This window comes from Carcharodon carcharias, chromosome 19 (genome assembly GCF_017639515.1).
Source record: "Carcharodon carcharias isolate sCarCar2 chromosome 19, sCarCar2.pri, whole genome shotgun sequence".
Classification (NCBI taxonomy): Eukaryota; Metazoa; Chordata; class Chondrichthyes; order Lamniformes; family Lamnidae; genus Carcharodon; species Carcharodon carcharias.
In genome coordinates this window covers 24,284,282-24,303,084 of record NC_054485.1, presented here as the reverse complement: position 1 = coordinate 24,303,084, position 18,803 = coordinate 24,284,282, and the positions used below count along the sequence as shown (strand labels likewise).

The window sequence follows — 18,803 nt, the reverse complement described above, 5'->3', positions numbered from 1 at the left end:
CATTTTAACTCATCCTGCTGACTTGCTTTATAGTTCAGCAGTTTTGGAAAACACTGGACATCTCATTATACCTAGTGATACGAATTAAGAGTCCTACTCCAGAGACTTAGGCATTTAATCTAACCTGACCCTCCTAGTGCAGGACTGTCAGACGTTCTGTCTTTTAGATGAGGTGTTAAACCACCAACCTCTCAGGTGGATGTAAAAAATCCAATGGAACTATTTTGAAGAAGAACAGGGAGCTCCTTCCCAGTGTTCTGGCCAATATTTATCCCCAATCAACGTCAAAAATCAAATCTGGTCTTCAAAACATTACTGTTTGTGGGACCTTGCTGTGCACTAATTAACTGCTGCATGTCCTACATTAAAATAGTGACTACACTTCAAAAGTGCTTGATTGGCTATAAAGCCCTTTATGACATCCTGAGGTTGTGAAAGGTTCTATATAAATGCAAATTCTTTCTATCAGGCAGCTTTGCCTTCACTTTGAGAGAGACTGCATTGTGTAATTTGGGAAAAACAAACTGTATGTATGTATTTGGAGGAAAGAGTTCCAAAATGAACTGCGCCCCTGTGAACTCTCAAGTGGAACCATAGCATGAGCCAATATTCAGGGCTATTATTGAGTGTTCAGTTTTTACTAGTTTACTCAATGGGCTTGCATCCAATATTAACCTATAATCAGATGGTTTCTGATAGATCAGCTTGGTTTAACTTCAACCACCAGAGTTACAAAGTTATAGGTTCACCTCACTCTGCAACATGATCTGGGCTGACAATTCAGTACTGCATTGTCAATATTGTGGGCCTGTGGTTGAGATGTTAAACCAAAGTCTGTTCTAATGGCTTAGGTGGACATTAAAATTCCCATATTGTTAAATGATGAGGGACAGGGAGTCCTTCCAATTTCTGGACCAAGATTTGTCCCTTAACCCCCAACACCAAAACAAACAGTTTTAACTGATGCTCCTTTCAAATTGCTGAAATCTGCTGTGTACAATGGGTTACTGCATTTGCCTACATAACAACAGTCATTATTCTCCAAAGTAATTTAGTGTATATGAAGGACTTTTGGGTCTTTTCGAGAGATGCAATAAGATGCTATATAAAGGATCAAGAGACACAAAATGCAGGTGAAGCAGGTTAACAATTACTGCACCTGAATGGTCAGACCCAATGCATCCCCGATATTGGGCCATGAGCCTCATTTACCACAAGCCAGTGAATTATGGACAAGAACAGATAGCTCATCCGTGAAGCAGGATCGAAGATTGAGCAGGTGTGACACCAACAGCTACTCTCAGGTAAGTGGTGATTGGGGGATGGGGATGTAATGGTGGGCGGGAGGGGGCAGGGGTAGTGGTGATCGTGGGTGTTAACATCAGGGATGGGGAATAGAGTGCTGGCCTAGCGAATGCAGGGTCAGGTGCAGCACTTAAAAACTTGCCTTGCTAGTTGGCCCCCTTTGAGGGCCACCAGTTAAGCTGAATGTAGCCCTGGTTTTCCCCAAGTGCAGCAGTAAGGGGCTGCCTCAGTGCAAACTACTAATGCAATGTTGGCCACAAGCAGGTGTCGGGGCTTTTATTGGCACATGCAAAGGACCTAACATGCACACTTGCATCTTCTTGAGTTCTCTACCTGAACGCAGGTCTGACCCACAGCGTTGCAATCTCCACCATGGGTGGGGCAAGAGGGCAGGTCCCAAATCCACCCCAGCTGGAACAGAGATCAAACCCCATGCTGTTGGTACCAATCAGATCTACACCAGCCATCCAGCCCACTGTTGGATTTTGTGTCTTCTGGTTACCAACCCTCCAGATATTGGAAACAGTTTCTTTTTATTTACCCTTTCAAAATCCTTCATGATTCTGAGCACTTCTTTTAAATTTCCCTTTAATCTTCTCTGTTATAAGGTGAACCTAAACACATAAATAGGACCGGTTATATTACAGTGCTCTAGATGTTCAAAATCAAATAAGTTTCCAATCTGGACTTGCGGTGATGTCACTTCCTCTGATAGCACATTCCTTAAGGTACTATTTCATTCCTCCATTTGCCTTTTTAGCAATGTCCATCCATTTATTTTAAGCATGTTAATAATTTCATAAAATAGGGCTCAAGGAAATATGGCAATAATCTAATGTGCCACCATTAAAAATTAAACCCTCCTTCAGAGTGAAGTTTAATACCACAATTATTTTCACATCCCAAATTGAGACCTGCCTTAAATCAGAGTAAAGCTCAAAACTCCAAGCTCAATCTTAATTATTTAGTTCAGGAATTAGCTTCAATTAAGGTATACTACAACGTATTTTAGAGAAAGCTATTGCCTTGCTTAATGGCAGCACAGTCTTTTGGGTTATTTAATGGTTGTAAACATGCTGTGAAAATTTAGGAACATGTATTGAGGTAGAAGAAAATGAAGAAAAAAAGACTTCCAATGATCACTCTACACCCACTGTGTTTAAAATTTAAGTTAAATAATGATTTTTTTTGTCATAAGTGAACCAAGACCATTATACCAACAACACCTCAATTTTAAAATTCTCATCCATGTTTTCAAATCCCTCCATATCCTCACCCCCCTCTGACACTGTAAGCACGACCTGACACCCTTCCAAGGTCTCTCTGCTCCTCAAATTCTGGCTTTTGTATCCCTGTTTTAATTGCTGCACCATTAGTGGCCATGCCTTCAGCTGCCAAGGCCCTTAGTCATCTGTCCAATGCCTCCTCTTTTGGCTCAGTATCAACTTTTCTTTATTGCTTTTGTGAATAACCTCATTTTATTAGGTTAAGGTGGGCGTTAATTCATCCATTTGCACAGACCCTAAAGTCCCTATATTGTAACACCCAATTGTTTTTTTTAAAGAGTATAGGTAAATCAACAGGCAAACAGTGGGAAGCACTCTAAGTAGTATTTAGGTACCAAACATAACATGTACAAACCCCAAATGGGCAAAGGATCCACTTCTGTTGTTAACTTTGCACAATTTGATCTCCTTAACTAAGGAAGGATATACTTGCCTAAGACGGGGTGCAAGAAAAGTTCACTAGGTGGGATAACTTTCTCAGCCTAGGTATTAATGAAGTGATACTGGAGCGCAATTCGTCTGTCATTTCAATGGCTACCTGTGCAGACTTGGAACATTCTTCATTGATATTGTTGATAGTAAGCAGTGAGTGGTTGAGGTGAATATCAAAGATGCATTTAAAGAGAAGTGAAATAAACACACAAGAAATAAAGGAACAAAAGAATATGCTGATAGATAGAGTTCGTGCAAGTTCATACGAAACATAAAGACAAAGACTAGTTGTGCCAAGTGGCCTGTTTCTGTGCCGTGAATTCTACATATTTCCATAGATCTAATCTTGGGTCCTGGGGACAACTCATACCTGTGGAAACCCACTCTGGACAAGAAAAAAACTGGAAGGAAAATACTTTTTTTTAAATGAACAAAAGGTTTAATTTAATAATTTGTTGACACTCACGTTTCTAAAGCAAAGTGAGTGCAATTGCCAGCTCAAGCTCATTGAAATCAAATATCTGAAACTGGCTGAAGAGGGAAATTGTGACATTTTAAAAACATAACTGAAGATTCCATACGCAGCAAAGCAACAAGTCAGCCTTAAAGAAGAGCTTGAGAGGAAAAACAAAGCACACATTTTGTTTCAAATATCTACAGAAAAATACTTCACAGACACTTAAAAACAGACTCGTAGGGCAATATTAGAGGCGACATGGTCTTGGCTGCTGGCTGGAGTGTTGGCAAGAGTCCTGGATCACCTCAGGTGCCACTCAGACACTTAACTGGACAGTGGCGGGCCTACCCTGGGATCAAGGGCCCCAGGGGTGAAGGTCCCACATGCTGAGAGCTGCCGGACAATTTAGGCTGGCAGCTCTATTGAATGGCAACGCCACCATAGAAGGGATGGTTGCTACCGGTACTACACCCACCAAAGCCTAGGATCCTCACTGGATCCCGGGTCCCAAGGTGGCGGGAGATCACGGGGTGGGGGCTTGGAGGGGATCGACAGCAAGGGCAGGAATGTGTCTCTCAGCAGGCACCACCTACCCCTCCCACCTTTCCCACTGCCAAATTCCTCGATCAAGCACCAATTACCATTGAATGAGGGATTCCCCCAACTCCCTCACACTGGGATCTCGCAAGCAACTCCACATGTGTTTACTTGTTGAGCTCCCCACATGGCAAATCCCCTGCCCACCATTTGGTTAATACCAGCAGCAGCAGGATGAGGTCCTTAAATGGATTTTAATTACATATTTAAAGGCCTCAATTAGTGGTGGGATGGGAAAGAACTCCACGGGCCTTACCGCCACAGACTTAATCTGGGTGGAGGTGGAAAGGTGGAGGGGTTCACACCCATCAGCAACTGCCTGATTAAATGCCCCCTTGCCAGGGGGCAGAGCATGTCACCAAACTCACTGGGGGGGTGGGGGGAGAGCTTTAAATACCACCCTTAAATACAGGTTTAGACATGAGGAGTAGGATTGCCAATCCTCCAAGATTGTCCTGGAGTCTCCAGGAATTAAAGACTAATATCAAGGATATCCAGAGAGAAATGTTCTAGTGACAATATGAAACTTGATTTTTTTTTAATTTTCAATTAACACTTTTGTTCATTAGTTATAAAAATATTAGAAATGGAGGGCAAAAAAAGACTGTTTGACCAAGAGGGAGGAATCATTCAATCGAGTAACAAAGGCAATGTTGGCATTCCGCTTGGCCATGGGAAGGAGACTGCCACAGGATTGGATAGGTTAAGTGTCCAATGGCGAGAGTGTGGCAGTGCAGTGGTTGGAGACAGGCATACAGGCAATATCTCTATTGGGCTTTAGAGGGTGAATTCACCTGCCGCCCCCCTGTATTTTAAAACCCTAATCTCCAACCGGAGTTGGCAACACTGATCATGGTGAATCGCAGCCCATTACACAGTCACAGGTTTCCTGTTTTATTGACTTCAATTGTGTATGCGTGCAGTCACTGGGCAAGAATCAGGCCAGGCTTTGACTCCCTCACAAATAGTTTCCTGGCACTCACTTCTGAAGAGTGGCTGCTTCAGTGAGATCTTGAAGAACATTCCCTATAACTCATGGAACTCCTCTCAGCAAAAAGCCTTAGAGAAGAGGGAGAAATTTGAAGGGGGGAGGGGAATTGGAGGCAAGGTGGGGAAGAACACTTATTTAAAGAACAAATCAACAGTTATCAACAAAAAGTAAGAACAGACAGTCCCTTTAAGGTATAATAGCAGTACCGGAGCTTTCGGACTAAGGCAGTACATTGGTTTTATTCATTCGCAGGATTTGGGAGTCACTGGCTATACCAGTATTTATTGCTCATTCCTAATTGTCCGTGAGAAAGTGGTGGTGAGGTGCCTTCTTGAACCGCTACAGTCCATGTGTTGTAGGAACACCTACAGTGCTGATAGGGAGTTCAAGGATTTTGACCCAGCGACATTGAAGGAATGGTGATATAGTACCAAGTCAGGATGGTGTGGGACTTGGAGGGGAACTTAAAGGTGGTGATGTTCCCATGCATCTGCTGCCCTTGTCCTTCTAGGTGGTAGGGAGTTGCAGGTTTGGAAGATGCTGTTGAAGGAACATTGGTCATTTGCTGCAGTGCATCTTATACATGGTACACAATGTTACCAATGTGCGTCAGTGGTGGAGTGAGTGAATGTTTAAGGTGGTGGAGGGGGTGCCAATCAAGTGGGCTGCTTTGGCCTGGATGGTGTCAAATTTCTTGAGTGTTGTTGGAGCTGCACTCATCCAGATAAGTGGAGAGTATTCCGTCACACTCCTGATTTGCGTCTTATAGATGGTGAACAGAATTCCCAGTCTCTGACCTGCTCTTGTAGCCATAGTATTTATATGGCCGGTCCAGTTCAGTTTCTGGTCAATGGTAACCCCAACGATGTTGATACTCCCCCTTAAGCATGGAATTAATTTCTCATTACTCGTTACTTTAAGGAGAGTTGGTTCCAAGCTGTATTCTCGGACAAACATACTTCGGTTCAATCTCAAACAAAGCATCTTTAAAAAAAATCTGATAAGAATGAGAAATGTCCTAACCATAAACTCTTAGTTCCTGCAACAAAATTAACCCTTTGACAACTGGCTTAATATTCCTGCAACAGAATAAACAGCTGGAAAACCATTTCTTGAAATTTTAAGAATGCCACAAAACTTGGTTCTGTGCAATTTGCAACTGACTTGATTAAATTCACAGTGATCACCAAGTGCAGAAATATGAATCTCCTTTAGATGCAATTTACACAGCAGAAAACATACAGCATGCAAAAGGCTGCAGAGGTCATTCAGTTCAATGGTTAAGAGTCAAATTACTCTCTCACCCTTTGATGAAAAAGATAGAGAAGCACAGCAAGAGTCTCTGGCCTTGCTGAACTACACTCTTTTCCTCTCCTCACAAAATATTGAGATTTAAATTGCAGTGAAGAATGTTTCGGCGCGGTCCAGTCAATCAGCAGAACTGAAATGAGAAAAGAAGTAAAAATTGTTTTAGGATCTTAATATTTACTGGACTCTTATTAAAGAACAATAGTCTTTTGGTTCACTGCATTGCAAAGCAGTGACATATCAAGGATTTAACATCAATCTACCAAAGCAAAGTGAAGATACTTTAATCAATATCATCAGTACCTGGTAATTTGACCAAGTAACATGTTCCAGTGTCTATTATTCCCAATAATATTTAGAGGTAGAGTTGCAGATAGGAAAATGTGGCATTTGATTGCCAGTGTTTACTTATCCCAGCTGGGACAGTAACAAGTTAGCTAATTATTGGCATCAGTGCCCCATAATGGGGAATAGTGGAAAAGGTAGCGAGAGAGATTTAGGTCTGTCCTAAGGAATGTCCATCATGGAGGTATTTGCTGGTATACACTAGGAGTGGTTAGTTGATTGAGGTAACAGAAAGTTGTCAGCACCCAAAGAATTATAACCCTGCTTGAGGCAGCAGCCTTGAGAGACAAGATGAGAAACATGGAAATAAGGAGGAGGGAGCCCCCTGCAGCATTGGAGTGGGAAGAGAATTATTGTCCTGAATTCCCACCCATGATCACCATCCAATGACCCATGCTGGGAAGTGCATGTCCAAAGACTTTGAGTAAAGATTAGACCTGTAATAGCCTTCATGATACAAACATGTGACAATACTCACTGTCTTGGCTTAACCACCTCTGATGAAAAATGGGACTCAACCCCACTGTGATTCTTTCTATCAGGGGTTAGGGTTCTGGGAGGAGGGAAAGAGGGAAGAATGAAGGAATGATAAAACAAACCTTCCATCGGTTTCCGCATTCATTACACAGAACAAACGTGGTCATTGGTTCATCAGCACTGCGGGTCTGAACCTATAGAGATAAATAAAAGAAAAGATTCATTAACCCAGCTTTTGGTCAATGTACAACTACAATTCAGGTTCAATTTAATAATCAGGAATTCAGGAGAAGCACAAATTGGACATATTGACCTCCATAGCTGACTCTCACATCTTGTGCTTCATGGAGAAAAATGTAACTTCTTGTAATATATAGCCTCATCCAGTTGATGAAATATTAATAAATTTCAGTGATGGCTAACAAAGTAATATCAAGGGTTACAGTGATGTAGCATGGGGAAATTTGAGTATTATGTACCATACAGATCTAGAAAACGTACATTAAAGTTTTTAGTTCTAATCTTATTGCAACAATATCCACTTACCTGATTATAGGTACAATTTTTCTTCTTGCATTTCCCACATTGGAAGAGAGAAGAATGAGTTCCACCTGTCTTTGCCATTTGATGTTCCCTGATTGCTTCCTTGGTTATCACATTGCGAAGTTCCTTCAACTCATCACTGGCCATCTCCTGTGAAGACATGGGTGAACGATAGGCTCACAAGTGGTAGTCAACCTTACAGAATGTTACAAATCCATAAATAATCCAAGTTAGAGATAGAAAAATTGATTTGGGCCTTTATCTCAGTTGGGTTCCAGTGAACAAGAACCCATTGAAATCAAAACCCAGACTCTAACCATTGAGTCAAAGTCATCAAAAGTCAGGCTCAACTCCAAGTCTTCACAGAAAATTCAAGATTCATTAAAAAGAGGAAGTTACCTTCTTATAAGCCATAATACATCATAATAAAGCCTTAATACATTGCAGCCTCTGCTATATGATCCAAAATTTAGCAATTATAAAAGTAGAGCCATATTAGAGTGTGTTAGCTGTACAATAAAGCAAGATTGACCAACTACTAATGAGCTTCTCTATGTCAGAGCTCTCTACCCCTCTTCTCAAAGATGAGCTCTCCCATTGTGAAACAGTTCCTCGTACAGCAGAAGCATTTTAGTGCCTTACCCAAGTGGCCGGTTCCTGGTCAATGAGCATATACAGTGATGGCAAGTTGGTATTACAACTGAGCCAGTTCTGTAACACACTAGTCTTTTTTTCATCTCTTCACTGTTGAACCTTGCAGGTGTTATCATATACCTTGAGGCCATCTCACCTCTGCAGTCATCCTTGCCAGATGCAGCAGGTCGATCGCACCAGCCAACACATTCTTTCTCAGGTTGGGGTTCTTTGGGTCCTTCAGGTTACTTATTCTGCTTCGGACACGGTTTTTGTATTTCATATCGGTTTTCTGAAATTCCTGGTAGATATGTGAAACGGTTCAGAGAAACAATGGCAAAAGAAAATGGCAACACGAGAACATTTTTTTAAATCTTTAATCGGTGAGAATGGAATGCATTGCCTGAAAGGCTTGTGGAAGTAAATTTAATAGTAACATTCAAAAGGAAATCTGATAAATATTTGAGGAGAAAGATTTACAGGGCTATGGAGGAAGAGCAAGGGAATGGGACTAATTGGATAGCTCTTTCAAAAGAACCTGCCCAGGCAGGCAAGGCCAAATGGCTGACATTCTGTGCTGCATAGTCTCACCTCTGGATCAGGTGTTGTGGGTTCAACCCCAACTCTATGGGACTTGAGCATAAAATCTAGGCTGGCACTCCCAGTGCCGTACAGAGGCAACACTGCACTGTTGGAAAGTTGTGCCATCTTTCGAATGGCACATTAAAACAAGGACCCATCGACCCTCTCAGGTGAGCATAAAAGATTCCATCACCCTATATTGAAGAAGAGTGGGGAAGTTCTCCCTGGTACCCTGACTAACATTTATCTCTCAACGAACATTTGAGAACAGATTATCTGGTCATTACCTCATTGCTGTTTATGGGGGCTTGCTGTGTGCAAATTTGTTGTTGCATTTCCTTCATAACAACAGAGACTACATTTCAAAACTACTACATTGGCTTTGGGATGTTGTGAATTTGGGAAAAGCACGATGTACATTTTCTTATTTTCTTTCACTCTCTTTTGTTCTTTGATTTCCTGACACCTTTACACCTCAGTATCACTGCTGATTAATATAAAGGATATAATCCTCAATTTCTGCACCCATCTTGTCACAGTTGACACCATAGTCTTTGTAATCATCTATGGAAAGAAGAAGCAGTAAATTATTCCAACATCTGGAGTTGAAATACACAGGGTAGATCCACAGTCCAATATTGCAGCAAGGAACGACACTCACAGGGAACAGTAGTGGGGGAAAGTGTGGGCTGCACATCCAGGATTTCCCACCTTGTGCTTTCTGTTAGGCGTGACAGGGATTGTGGAATCTCCCCTACTATTCATTGCTAAAGCCAAGCAAATGATTACGGATAGTGAAACTGTAGATAATGTACAACAGAATAGGGTTCAGATTTTGAGAGTGTATGGCATCAGGGTGTGCAAAGCTATTTTGAATGAGATTTGATTTAACATAAGCAGGGCAAGAAGTCTAACCTCACCAAAACGTTACCTCAACACAACAGTATTTTTGCCACTGGAGATAGTGGTCTGCTTCCCTAGCAGTGTTGATAAAAATGGATTCCTCACACAAGTTCACTTCCTTCTCTTCCACCATCGCTCCACCCAAATCACTGATGTTGAAAAGAAGCTACCACTGAGGGTGAGGCAATTGAAGGGATTATGAAATGAGAAAAAGCCCATTTAGCATACAATTAAGTGGTTTATGTTGCTAGCACTTCTAACCCAAGGTCAAATCTCACCCAAGTGTCTCAAGCACAAATCTAGGCTGGCACTGCCAGTGCAGTACTGAGGGCATGCTGCACTGTCAGAGAAGCCATCTTTCAGATCAAATATTAAATCTCAACCTCATCTGCCCTCTTAGGCGGGTGTAAAAGATTCCACACACTATTTAAGAGCAGGGGAATTCTCCCTTGGTGTCCTGGTCAAAGTTCCACAATCAACATTATTATCTGGATTACAATATCTGGTCATTATCATGTTAATGGTTGTGGGGCTTTGCTGTGCGCAAATTGGCTGCCACATTTCCTACATTACAACAGTGACAACACTTTAAAGGTACTTCATTGTCTATAAAAGCACTTTGAGATGTCCAGAGGTTTTGAAATGCAGCATGTTAATGCAAGTTCTTTTATTCTTTAATCAATGAACCTCCTTTAATGTCAAAATATGAAGAAAATCCATAATTTTAATTTGAACATATTCAACAAATTCCAAAGCAAAGTTGTCCTGCTCTGTTTCACCCTTGACCAAGATGCCCTTGAGCTTTTCCATTCTTGTTCCCCCGCTCTGACACACTGCCACCTGCTGGCACTGACCAGTACATGTTAACAATAATAAACTAAACCAATTTAATATGTTTTAAAAAACATCTTACCATCAGTCTTCAAAGCTGCTATTAACATCTCTATACATTTGTCGCGGATGGATTCTCCAGTTGACAGGAAAGGAGGGAGAATTGTTGGTGTGAAGAAGGTAGGGCTGGCAGGGGTGGAAGGTGATTCCATCTTTCCTTTGCTGCTGCCTCCACTGTTAAAACAAGTACCATATGTCAAAAGAGGAAATCTCTGAAAGCTCAGCCTGGACAAGCAGATTACGGAAAAAATGGATCCCAAAACATCTTCATCTCTGTGGCCAACAGAATGTGTATAGGGAAGCCCAAAAGGACAAGGGGTAAGTAAATCAGCAAGCATAAAAACGCTGTCCTAGCCAGCAACACCCATGTCCCGTGAAAGAATTTTTAAAAAGCCCACCAGCACTTTCCATCAGTTTGAATTAACAAACCACTCAGGAGAGAACTTGGTGCCAACAATTGAGACCATGTCTCCTTAGATGTAACATGATCACCAGAGGCTTTCAAAAACGATTCTGCTAGCCCGACTCATCCAGGCTAGACAAAACTTCCCTTCACCAGTGCTTTTCAAACAGGCTGGAATTAAACAAAAGAACTTGTTAGCGATTGTCAAGTGATAGCAGGGTCACAGTGCAGCCATCTTGTGTAGAGTCATATGAAGAGAGCACATAGGGAGGGCTGGCTGGGAAATAAGAATATACGAACATAAAAAAACAGGAGGAAGAGTAGGCCATATGGTCCCTCAAGGCGGCTCCACTATTCAATAAGGTCATGGCTGATCATCTGCTCATCGCCATTTTCCTTGCCCTATCCCCAAGTCTCCACAATTGCATGGGCAACACTCTGTGTGAGTACCATTCTGTACCAGACTCCAAGAGTGAAAGTATCCCTTAAAATCCTAAGAAGTTTACCTTCCATCTTTTCCTGGACTGTTGCATTTCTAATGCAAATTGTATTTGTACAAGTTTGCTGAGGGGGTAAGTGCTATGATGAAAAGTGGTTAATATGGCCCAGACACTAAATTGGTTTTCTCAAAGACTGTAAATGATAAGTAATTTGTTAGTTTGCCTCAGTAATCAATAAACACTTCACACTCATGATGTTGGGAAGTCCCTGGCCCTGGGCCCTTGGTCAAGATGATCTATTAGGCCTTTACTTCTTGCTGTGGGCACAGGATGATAGAAAAGAGGGGCCCTCGAATATATAAGATTAAGGAGTGATCTAATTGAGGTGTTCAAGATGATTGAAGGATTTAATAGGGTAAATAGATTTAAACTATTTAATCTAATGGGGGAAGTCTAAAACAAGGCAACATTACCTTAAAATTAGAACTGGGCCAGGGGTGATGTCAGGAAGCACTTCTTCACACAAAGGCTGGTGAAAATCAGGAATTACTCCCCCGAAAGGCTGTTGGGGGGAGCGGTGGGCAGGGGGTAGGGGTGGTCAATTGAAAATTTTACAACTGGGATTGATATATTTTTGTTAAACATGATTGCTAAGGTTGAGGGAACCAAGGCAGGTGAATGGGGTTAACATACAGGTCAGTCATGATCAAACTGAATGGCAGAACAGACTCAATGGGCTGAATGGCCTGTCCCTGTTCCTATGGGCTGGAGTTTAGGCCATGCCCGCTCCCCAAGTTTAAAAGTCAGGGCCAAGCCTGCCTCCACTTGGCTGGGTCACCTCAAGCCAATTTTACAGCCATCGAGCCATTTATTGTCTCAGGACAAGACTTCTGCCACCCCATCTGGGAGGAAATCCTGCCTCCGAGAGCTAGTGGCCAATTAAATGCTGGTAGCTTTGTAGACCCAGCAGCATCGCTGAGAAAAGTGGCCACTTCAGGGACAGCATGCAGTACAGCACACCATGGAACCACTGAATGAGATTAGAAGGTGAGTGGGTTGGGCAGGGGGTACTCACTGGGACCAGTCAGAGGGGACAGGTTCAGAAGCTCACTGGGGGGCTGGGAAACACATGTGGAGATGGTGGGGTAGGAAGTGCCATGAGGCCGTCAAATGGGCACAGGGTGTCTGAACAGGAGGGACTTTTCCCCATTTCCCCCAAGCCTGCAAAAAGGCCGCCAGGCGCCTAGTAGCCTGTTCATCCCTCACCCTGGTAAAATACCAGCAGTGGGGGCTGAGGGACCTTAAGTGGCCACTAATTGGCCACTTAAGGAACTCAACTGGCTCAAGTGCAGCCAGGTTGCCTAATGCCTTCCTTGCCCCTGGAGTTCCACCCTATATTTATATGAGACTTAAAGCAGTGAGGCAGCATTTTAAAAACATAAGCACACGAAGGCAAGTTTCAGCCAGATTCAGAAGAGAGATGCAAAGCAGCAATTAAGAATTAGCATGGTTACCCACAACTGTAGGGATGAGTATCAAGTTCATTATTTTTTATGATTACATGAAGAACTGATTGAACTAGGCAAGTTTGATCATAACTGTTACTCAATAGAGCCCAAGTACTTTGAAAGCAAGATCCCCTACATGGTCTCTTACTCTAACTCATTCACTCCCAGGACTTAAAAATTAAGGAGCTCCTTACTTCTCTCGGTCTTTCTCTTTTGAAGATATCAAAAGTAAAGCTTTTTATCACTGATCCATTATTTTCTGATTCACTTAAAGTTCAATTTAATTTTCCAACCTTCCTGTTGTCTCACATTACAGTTTAGGCCTTGGTTTTTGAATATTAAAGTATACACCGCACGTATCTAACCTTTCCTCTTTCATGTTATCTGCTGAAGTTCTTCGAGCTGGTGAGGCAGTTGTTGGTGATTTGCTGTTGCATGAATCCCTCCTACAACACAGAATAAAAGGTCGAAAGGCCATTTAATTTTACCCAGTCAACAGTCTATATCACAAGATGCCACTGATACAAAACTACAAGGAAAGTCTTAAGATACCACAACAACTTCCACTGGAACAGGAGAGGTGAAATGGAGGTATAATAGGATTTTTAGAAAATAAATACAGGGCAATTAGGCAGAACTATTTGTCAATAGCTATGAGCTATGGGTTTTTCCAACTGTCTTAAATCTGCCTCCTCTGGTTAACTGCCACATCTTCTGCCAATGGGCACAGTTTCTCCTTATTTCCTCTTTCAAAACCCTCTGTGATTTTGAATCCCTCCATTAAATCTCTCCTTAACCTTCTCTGCTCCAAGAAGAACAATCACAGTGGGTCTGGAAGCTCCACACAACTGAAAACCTTCATTCCTGGTATCATTCTAGTAAATCTCCTCTGCATTTGTCTAGATTGCTCTGGAATGGAGACAGCACAGATAAAAGGTGTCCTTTTCTTTGCTGTAAACATTTACTGTCCTAAGAAGGAATAAAATGAATAGACACTTCCCTTTAAAATTTAGAGGCGATTGGCAACTGAAATTATGTCTTTTTTCTTTATTCTTTCATGAATGAGAGTGTTGCTGGCAAAGCCAGCATTTGCTGTTCCTCCCTAATTGCCCTTGAACTGAGTGTCTTGCAAGGTCATTTCAGAGGGTAGTTAAGAGTCAACCACATTGCTGTAGCTCTGGGGTCACATGTTGGCCAGACCAGGTAAGGATGGCAGATTTCCTTCTCTTAAGGATGTCAGCGAAGGGTCTTTATGACAATCAATGATAGTTTCATGGTCACCATTACTGAGACTAGCTGTCAATTCCAGATTTATGATTTATTAATTGAATTTAAATTCCACCAGCTGCCATGGTGGATTTGAACCCATGTCCCAGAGCATTAGCCCGGGCCTCTGGATTACTAGTCCCAGTGACATTTCCACAAGGTGCAATCTCCCACTAAAGTGCACCAAAGTTCATTCACTGACATATATTTAAGTAACCGACATTTCTTACATTAATCTAGAATTACCTATTAATATTCAAGTTATGCCTGTGTTCACAAGTTCAAGTCTGGGAGTTGGCAGTAACATGCAACAAGTAAGGACAGGTGAGCACTGGAATTTACAGTTGTGGTCTTGACTGGAAATTTATTTTATTCATTGTGTGTGTGTCTGGTTCCAATACCATTAAAGTCTATGTAAAACAGAACAAGAATGGGTAGTGACATTGCAGCTGTGTCTTTGGCCTCACTGCTCTCAGTACTAAGATGTTACTGGTAGATTTTGTTGACTCTGGGCTCTCTGCCAAGAAAGAAGAAGTCCTTATGGAACAGAGCACATCAGGGAATGACTAAACCCTTGCTTTCTCTATTGATATAATGAAATTAAAATGGATGGGATCTTGCCTCCCAGAGTGACTGACTGGAACAACGTTGTGTTCTTTGGTACTACCCTTCAAGGCCAAGTAGCCCCAACATGTGGTCTCTGGTCCATACTATGATAGTTCAGGATACGACTAGGAAGAAACGCCTCCTGATGGTAATGGGGGAAAAGGATCAGCCAGTGCTCCTTTTCCTGATCATAATTCATTGACACCAGCTGCTTACTAAGGTTTGAGCAGAAGAAAAAGTCTGGTCTGAACTCTGTTCTGGAGCTTCCACAATCACTCAAACTTCTGACACTGCCTCAGCTAAATCATGAAAAACAGTCTCTTGCATGAAATACCATAAGATGACAGCATCAGCAAGAGCCAAAATCTTCAGGAGAGCAGTGAAGACAATTGAAGGTGAGTGAAAATAGGCCTGTTTACATTAGTCTCTATCTCTATTTCTAGTCTGCTAAAGGAATAGAACCAGTTACCTTTCATCTTTCTTATCTGTAGAATGTTTCCTTGACAGCTCCAAGGTGATTGGTGGGGATTTGCTGAATGAATCGCTCCTGTGATGAAAAGGAATTGGGTTTTAGACCTTTTCAATGTTAACCATCCCTCATGCTCAGGCAAATGATGTTATCACTGTATAAGATTCACTGCTTTCTAGAAAGTATTTACGAAACCCTCTCATTCACCCAAAAAAGCTTTGTGTGACTTATGAAGAGTAATGTCAGTACTATTAGAGCCACAGTGAACTTCATAAACTTTACGTGTTACAGGCAGCCTGCAAACTTGGCAAAGGTTAATTTTATCAAGGATTATCATGGAAGTGGCTATGTCTATGATCTACTGATTTTCTAAATTGTTGCCCGGGGTTTATTTTTGTGTTTCATACCCAACAGTCCTTAATATAATTGATTGGTGATGTTGCACAAGTGGGATCACATTTCTAAAGCCACTGAACAGATGATATCCTAGTCCTCCTTGAGTAATGCTTTTTTACGAGTCAACCATTGCCAAACTTTCAAAACTAGTGATTTAAAGCAGGCTTGAATGGCTGAATGGCTTCCTCCTGTTCCTATGATAATATAGCTACCTTAAGCTCTCCTGATGGCTCCTCATTGGAAGGGCCCAGGGAGTTCGAATGCATGTGAAATGATGCCACACAGACCAAAAGGGTTCCATATTTAGTTTAGAATTTGTTCACTTCAGCCTGGCATGAGCAAGGGACACCATTGCCTTTGTAGTTCTTTTGTGCATTTATCACTTCCCTCTCCTCGTCATTGACGGCCATACCTCACACTCCCATGAAGCATTTTCGAACAGGTTATTATAATTAAAGGTGCTATCCAAGTTGTTGTTGGATGTGAGGCACTTTAGAATGGCTCCAAGAAATCTAATAAGGCGCTATATAAATAGACATCTCCCTTTCTTTCTCAAGAGGTGTTTGGCTAGGCATCAAGATATCAAAGTCCAGGACTCCTACTGACAGTTCAAGTGAAGATAAGATCAGGCTCAAATGTCCCCCATCAAGACTCCCTGTCTAAGTTCACATTTATGGAACAGTCAGAGGAATTGTAATTGTCCATGGAAACCTACCCCAACATAAGTTAGTGCCATCAGAATAGATTGGGGGCGGGGAGAGGAGTAGGAGCTACTCGTACATGCAAAATGCCAACAAATCTTGGCGACGCGTCATTAAATTAATGAGCAGACTTTTTCCCCCACAGACATTAATCATTTTGTTTTCTATTTACATATGCGGGCCATAGGCTGGGAGAAGCAGAGCTAGTTAGCATTGAGATGTGTCAGCAACAAAACTTTGTTGAATAGTCAGAATCCTTGAACAAAGTTAAGAAACAGACTATTAATGTCACTTGAATGGAGAACACATCACAGAAAGACTGCAGCTCAGCAATACGGCAGGGAATAAAACTTTTTAATTGCCCACAACTTCGATTAGTTTATATATTTTAAAACACACCATTCTGCAATAGTTTAAAAGAATACCCATGTTAGGAAAAAAAAAGCTTTTGAATTCTTTGCTTTCCCTGTGTTAGGGAAGAATAAAAGCCAACATATCACTATCGTCTTGACGAATGTCATACATAATTCAACCCTTGGTGCATTTTGACAAGGTTTGCATCTTTCTGCTATTCCTTCGTTAAAGAGAATAGAAGCTTGCTAGATAATTCTTTAGGTCTTTTCCTCTTTCATAAAGAAATAGAGCTTGTCCTACCTCTCTTCGGCATCTGTGGAGTTCTTCCTGGACTTAGGTGAAAAAGTCGTTGGTGACAAAGAGCTTGAGGAGTCTCTCCTGCAAAGAATCAGTACCATTTCATAAAACTCTCAAGGAGTACAAATAAGGCAGTTGTTATTCAGCCACTTGTGCATCAATAACAATTTACTCTTCAGAGCAGCAGTATAACTCCAGAACTAATCTTGTTTTTCTGGTATCGTTCCAAAAGTTCCAGTTAAACATCAGGATGGGGGATGACATCTGCTTCCACAGCTTAGCAACAAGCCGCTTGCAAACATTATACATTTCAGACATCTAGAACCCCTGAATGTTCAGCAAATTTCATTTCTTGCATTTATGAATTTTGCACGGTATTTACTCATACTGCCTGCCATTGGTGCAATCATGCACACAGCTGTCTAGAATATGCCCCAAAGCAGAAACTTTCCTTGGAATCTGAAAACAGTGTAACACTAGTCTATGTAACTGCTGCATGTGTATTTTGGAAATAGCTAGATACTGTAAGGAGACAATGGGAGGATTCATGTTTTGAAGAGACAACTTAAAATGAGCTAAAGGGTCTTCTTCATCCAAAGCTAACTAAGATTGCGCGGTTAAAGTGTAACTTACTCTAATGGGTCAATTATAAAAAGAATTCTTCCCCAGCCAGAAAATGGAGTTAAATGGCAGCCTCCAATATTGACAACAATATTAAACCCAAACATTTAAAAAAAAACATTTTAACTCCCCATTCTCACTCTTTCATTCTTAAACTTTATTTGCTCCTAGTATTACCCAATACACAACTGGGTAAATACAGTGAAAGGAACATGGTTGAAGAAAGAGCTATGTCTTGTTCAATATATCTCGTTATTGGGAGTGTAAAACAATGAATACTCACACGCTCAATTGGTTTTACTTAATTAAAAATTCTTCAATGCCTTGTCTTGTCCTAGCACAAAGGGAGAAGCATCTTTGCAAACAAACAACCTTTGTTATGCTGAGGAACAGCTCTCAAAAGCCATTTTTTGAGCTATTTGAATGATACAAGTCTGAAGATCATAGAATGTACCACCATAGGAAGAAACCAATCAATCCATCATGCATGTGTCAGCTCCTTGGTCGAGCTATTCAATTAGTCTCACTGCCCCTGCTGTTTCCCCATAGCCCCAAAGTTCTCCCATCAAGTACTTATCCAACTCCCTTTTGAAAGTTACTTTTGAATCTGCTTCCACCAGACTTTTGAGGCAGTGCATTCCAGATCATAACAATTCTGTGCCGAAAGAAACATTTCTTCATGTACCGCTTGTTCCTTTGCCACTCACCCTAAATCCATGACCTCTAGTTGCCAACCCTTCTGCCACTGGCAAGTTTCTTCCTATTTGTTCCATCAAAACAAATTCTGATTTTGAACACCTCTATCAAATCTCATCTTAACCTTCTCTGTTCTAAGGAGAAGAGCCCGGCTTCTCCAGTCTCTCTACATAACTGAAGTCCCTCATCCCTGATAGCATTCCAATAAATCTTCCATACACCCTCTTGACATCCTTCCTATATGGGTGCCCACAACTGGCCGCAATACTCCAACGGAGACCTAACCAGTTAGCATG

General features: G+C 41.6%; 1 protein-coding gene across 3 annotated transcripts in view; it reads right to left on the bottom strand.

The window, feature by feature from the left end:
* The window catches only part of tcea3 (transcription elongation factor A (SII), 3), a 40,477-nt gene that overhangs the window by 9,798 nt on the left and 11,876 nt on the right, over nt 1–18,803 (bottom strand). For 2 of the 3 annotated variants that reach the window (XM_041212885.1, XM_041212886.1), the window contains 9 exons: nt 17,194–17,271; nt 15,443–15,520; nt 13,467–13,547; nt 10,773–10,924; nt 9,464–9,520; nt 8,532–8,686; nt 7,745–7,891; nt 7,321–7,392; nt 3,440–6,509 (listed from right to left, as the gene is read on the bottom strand). In XM_041212885.1, the coding sequence (XP_041068819.1) occupies nt 6,501–6,509; nt 7,321–7,392; nt 7,745–7,891; nt 8,532–8,686; nt 9,464–9,520; nt 10,773–10,924; nt 13,467–13,547; nt 15,443–15,520; nt 17,194–17,271 (829 nt within the window). In that variant the 3' untranslated portion in view covers nt 3,440–6,500. Of the gene's footprint in view, nt 1–3,439; nt 6,510–7,320; nt 7,393–7,744; nt 7,892–8,531; nt 8,687–9,463; nt 9,521–10,772; nt 10,925–13,466; nt 13,548–15,442; nt 15,521–17,193; nt 17,272–18,803 lie in introns of those variants that run through there. The other variant, XR_005946024.1, reaches the window with a different exon arrangement.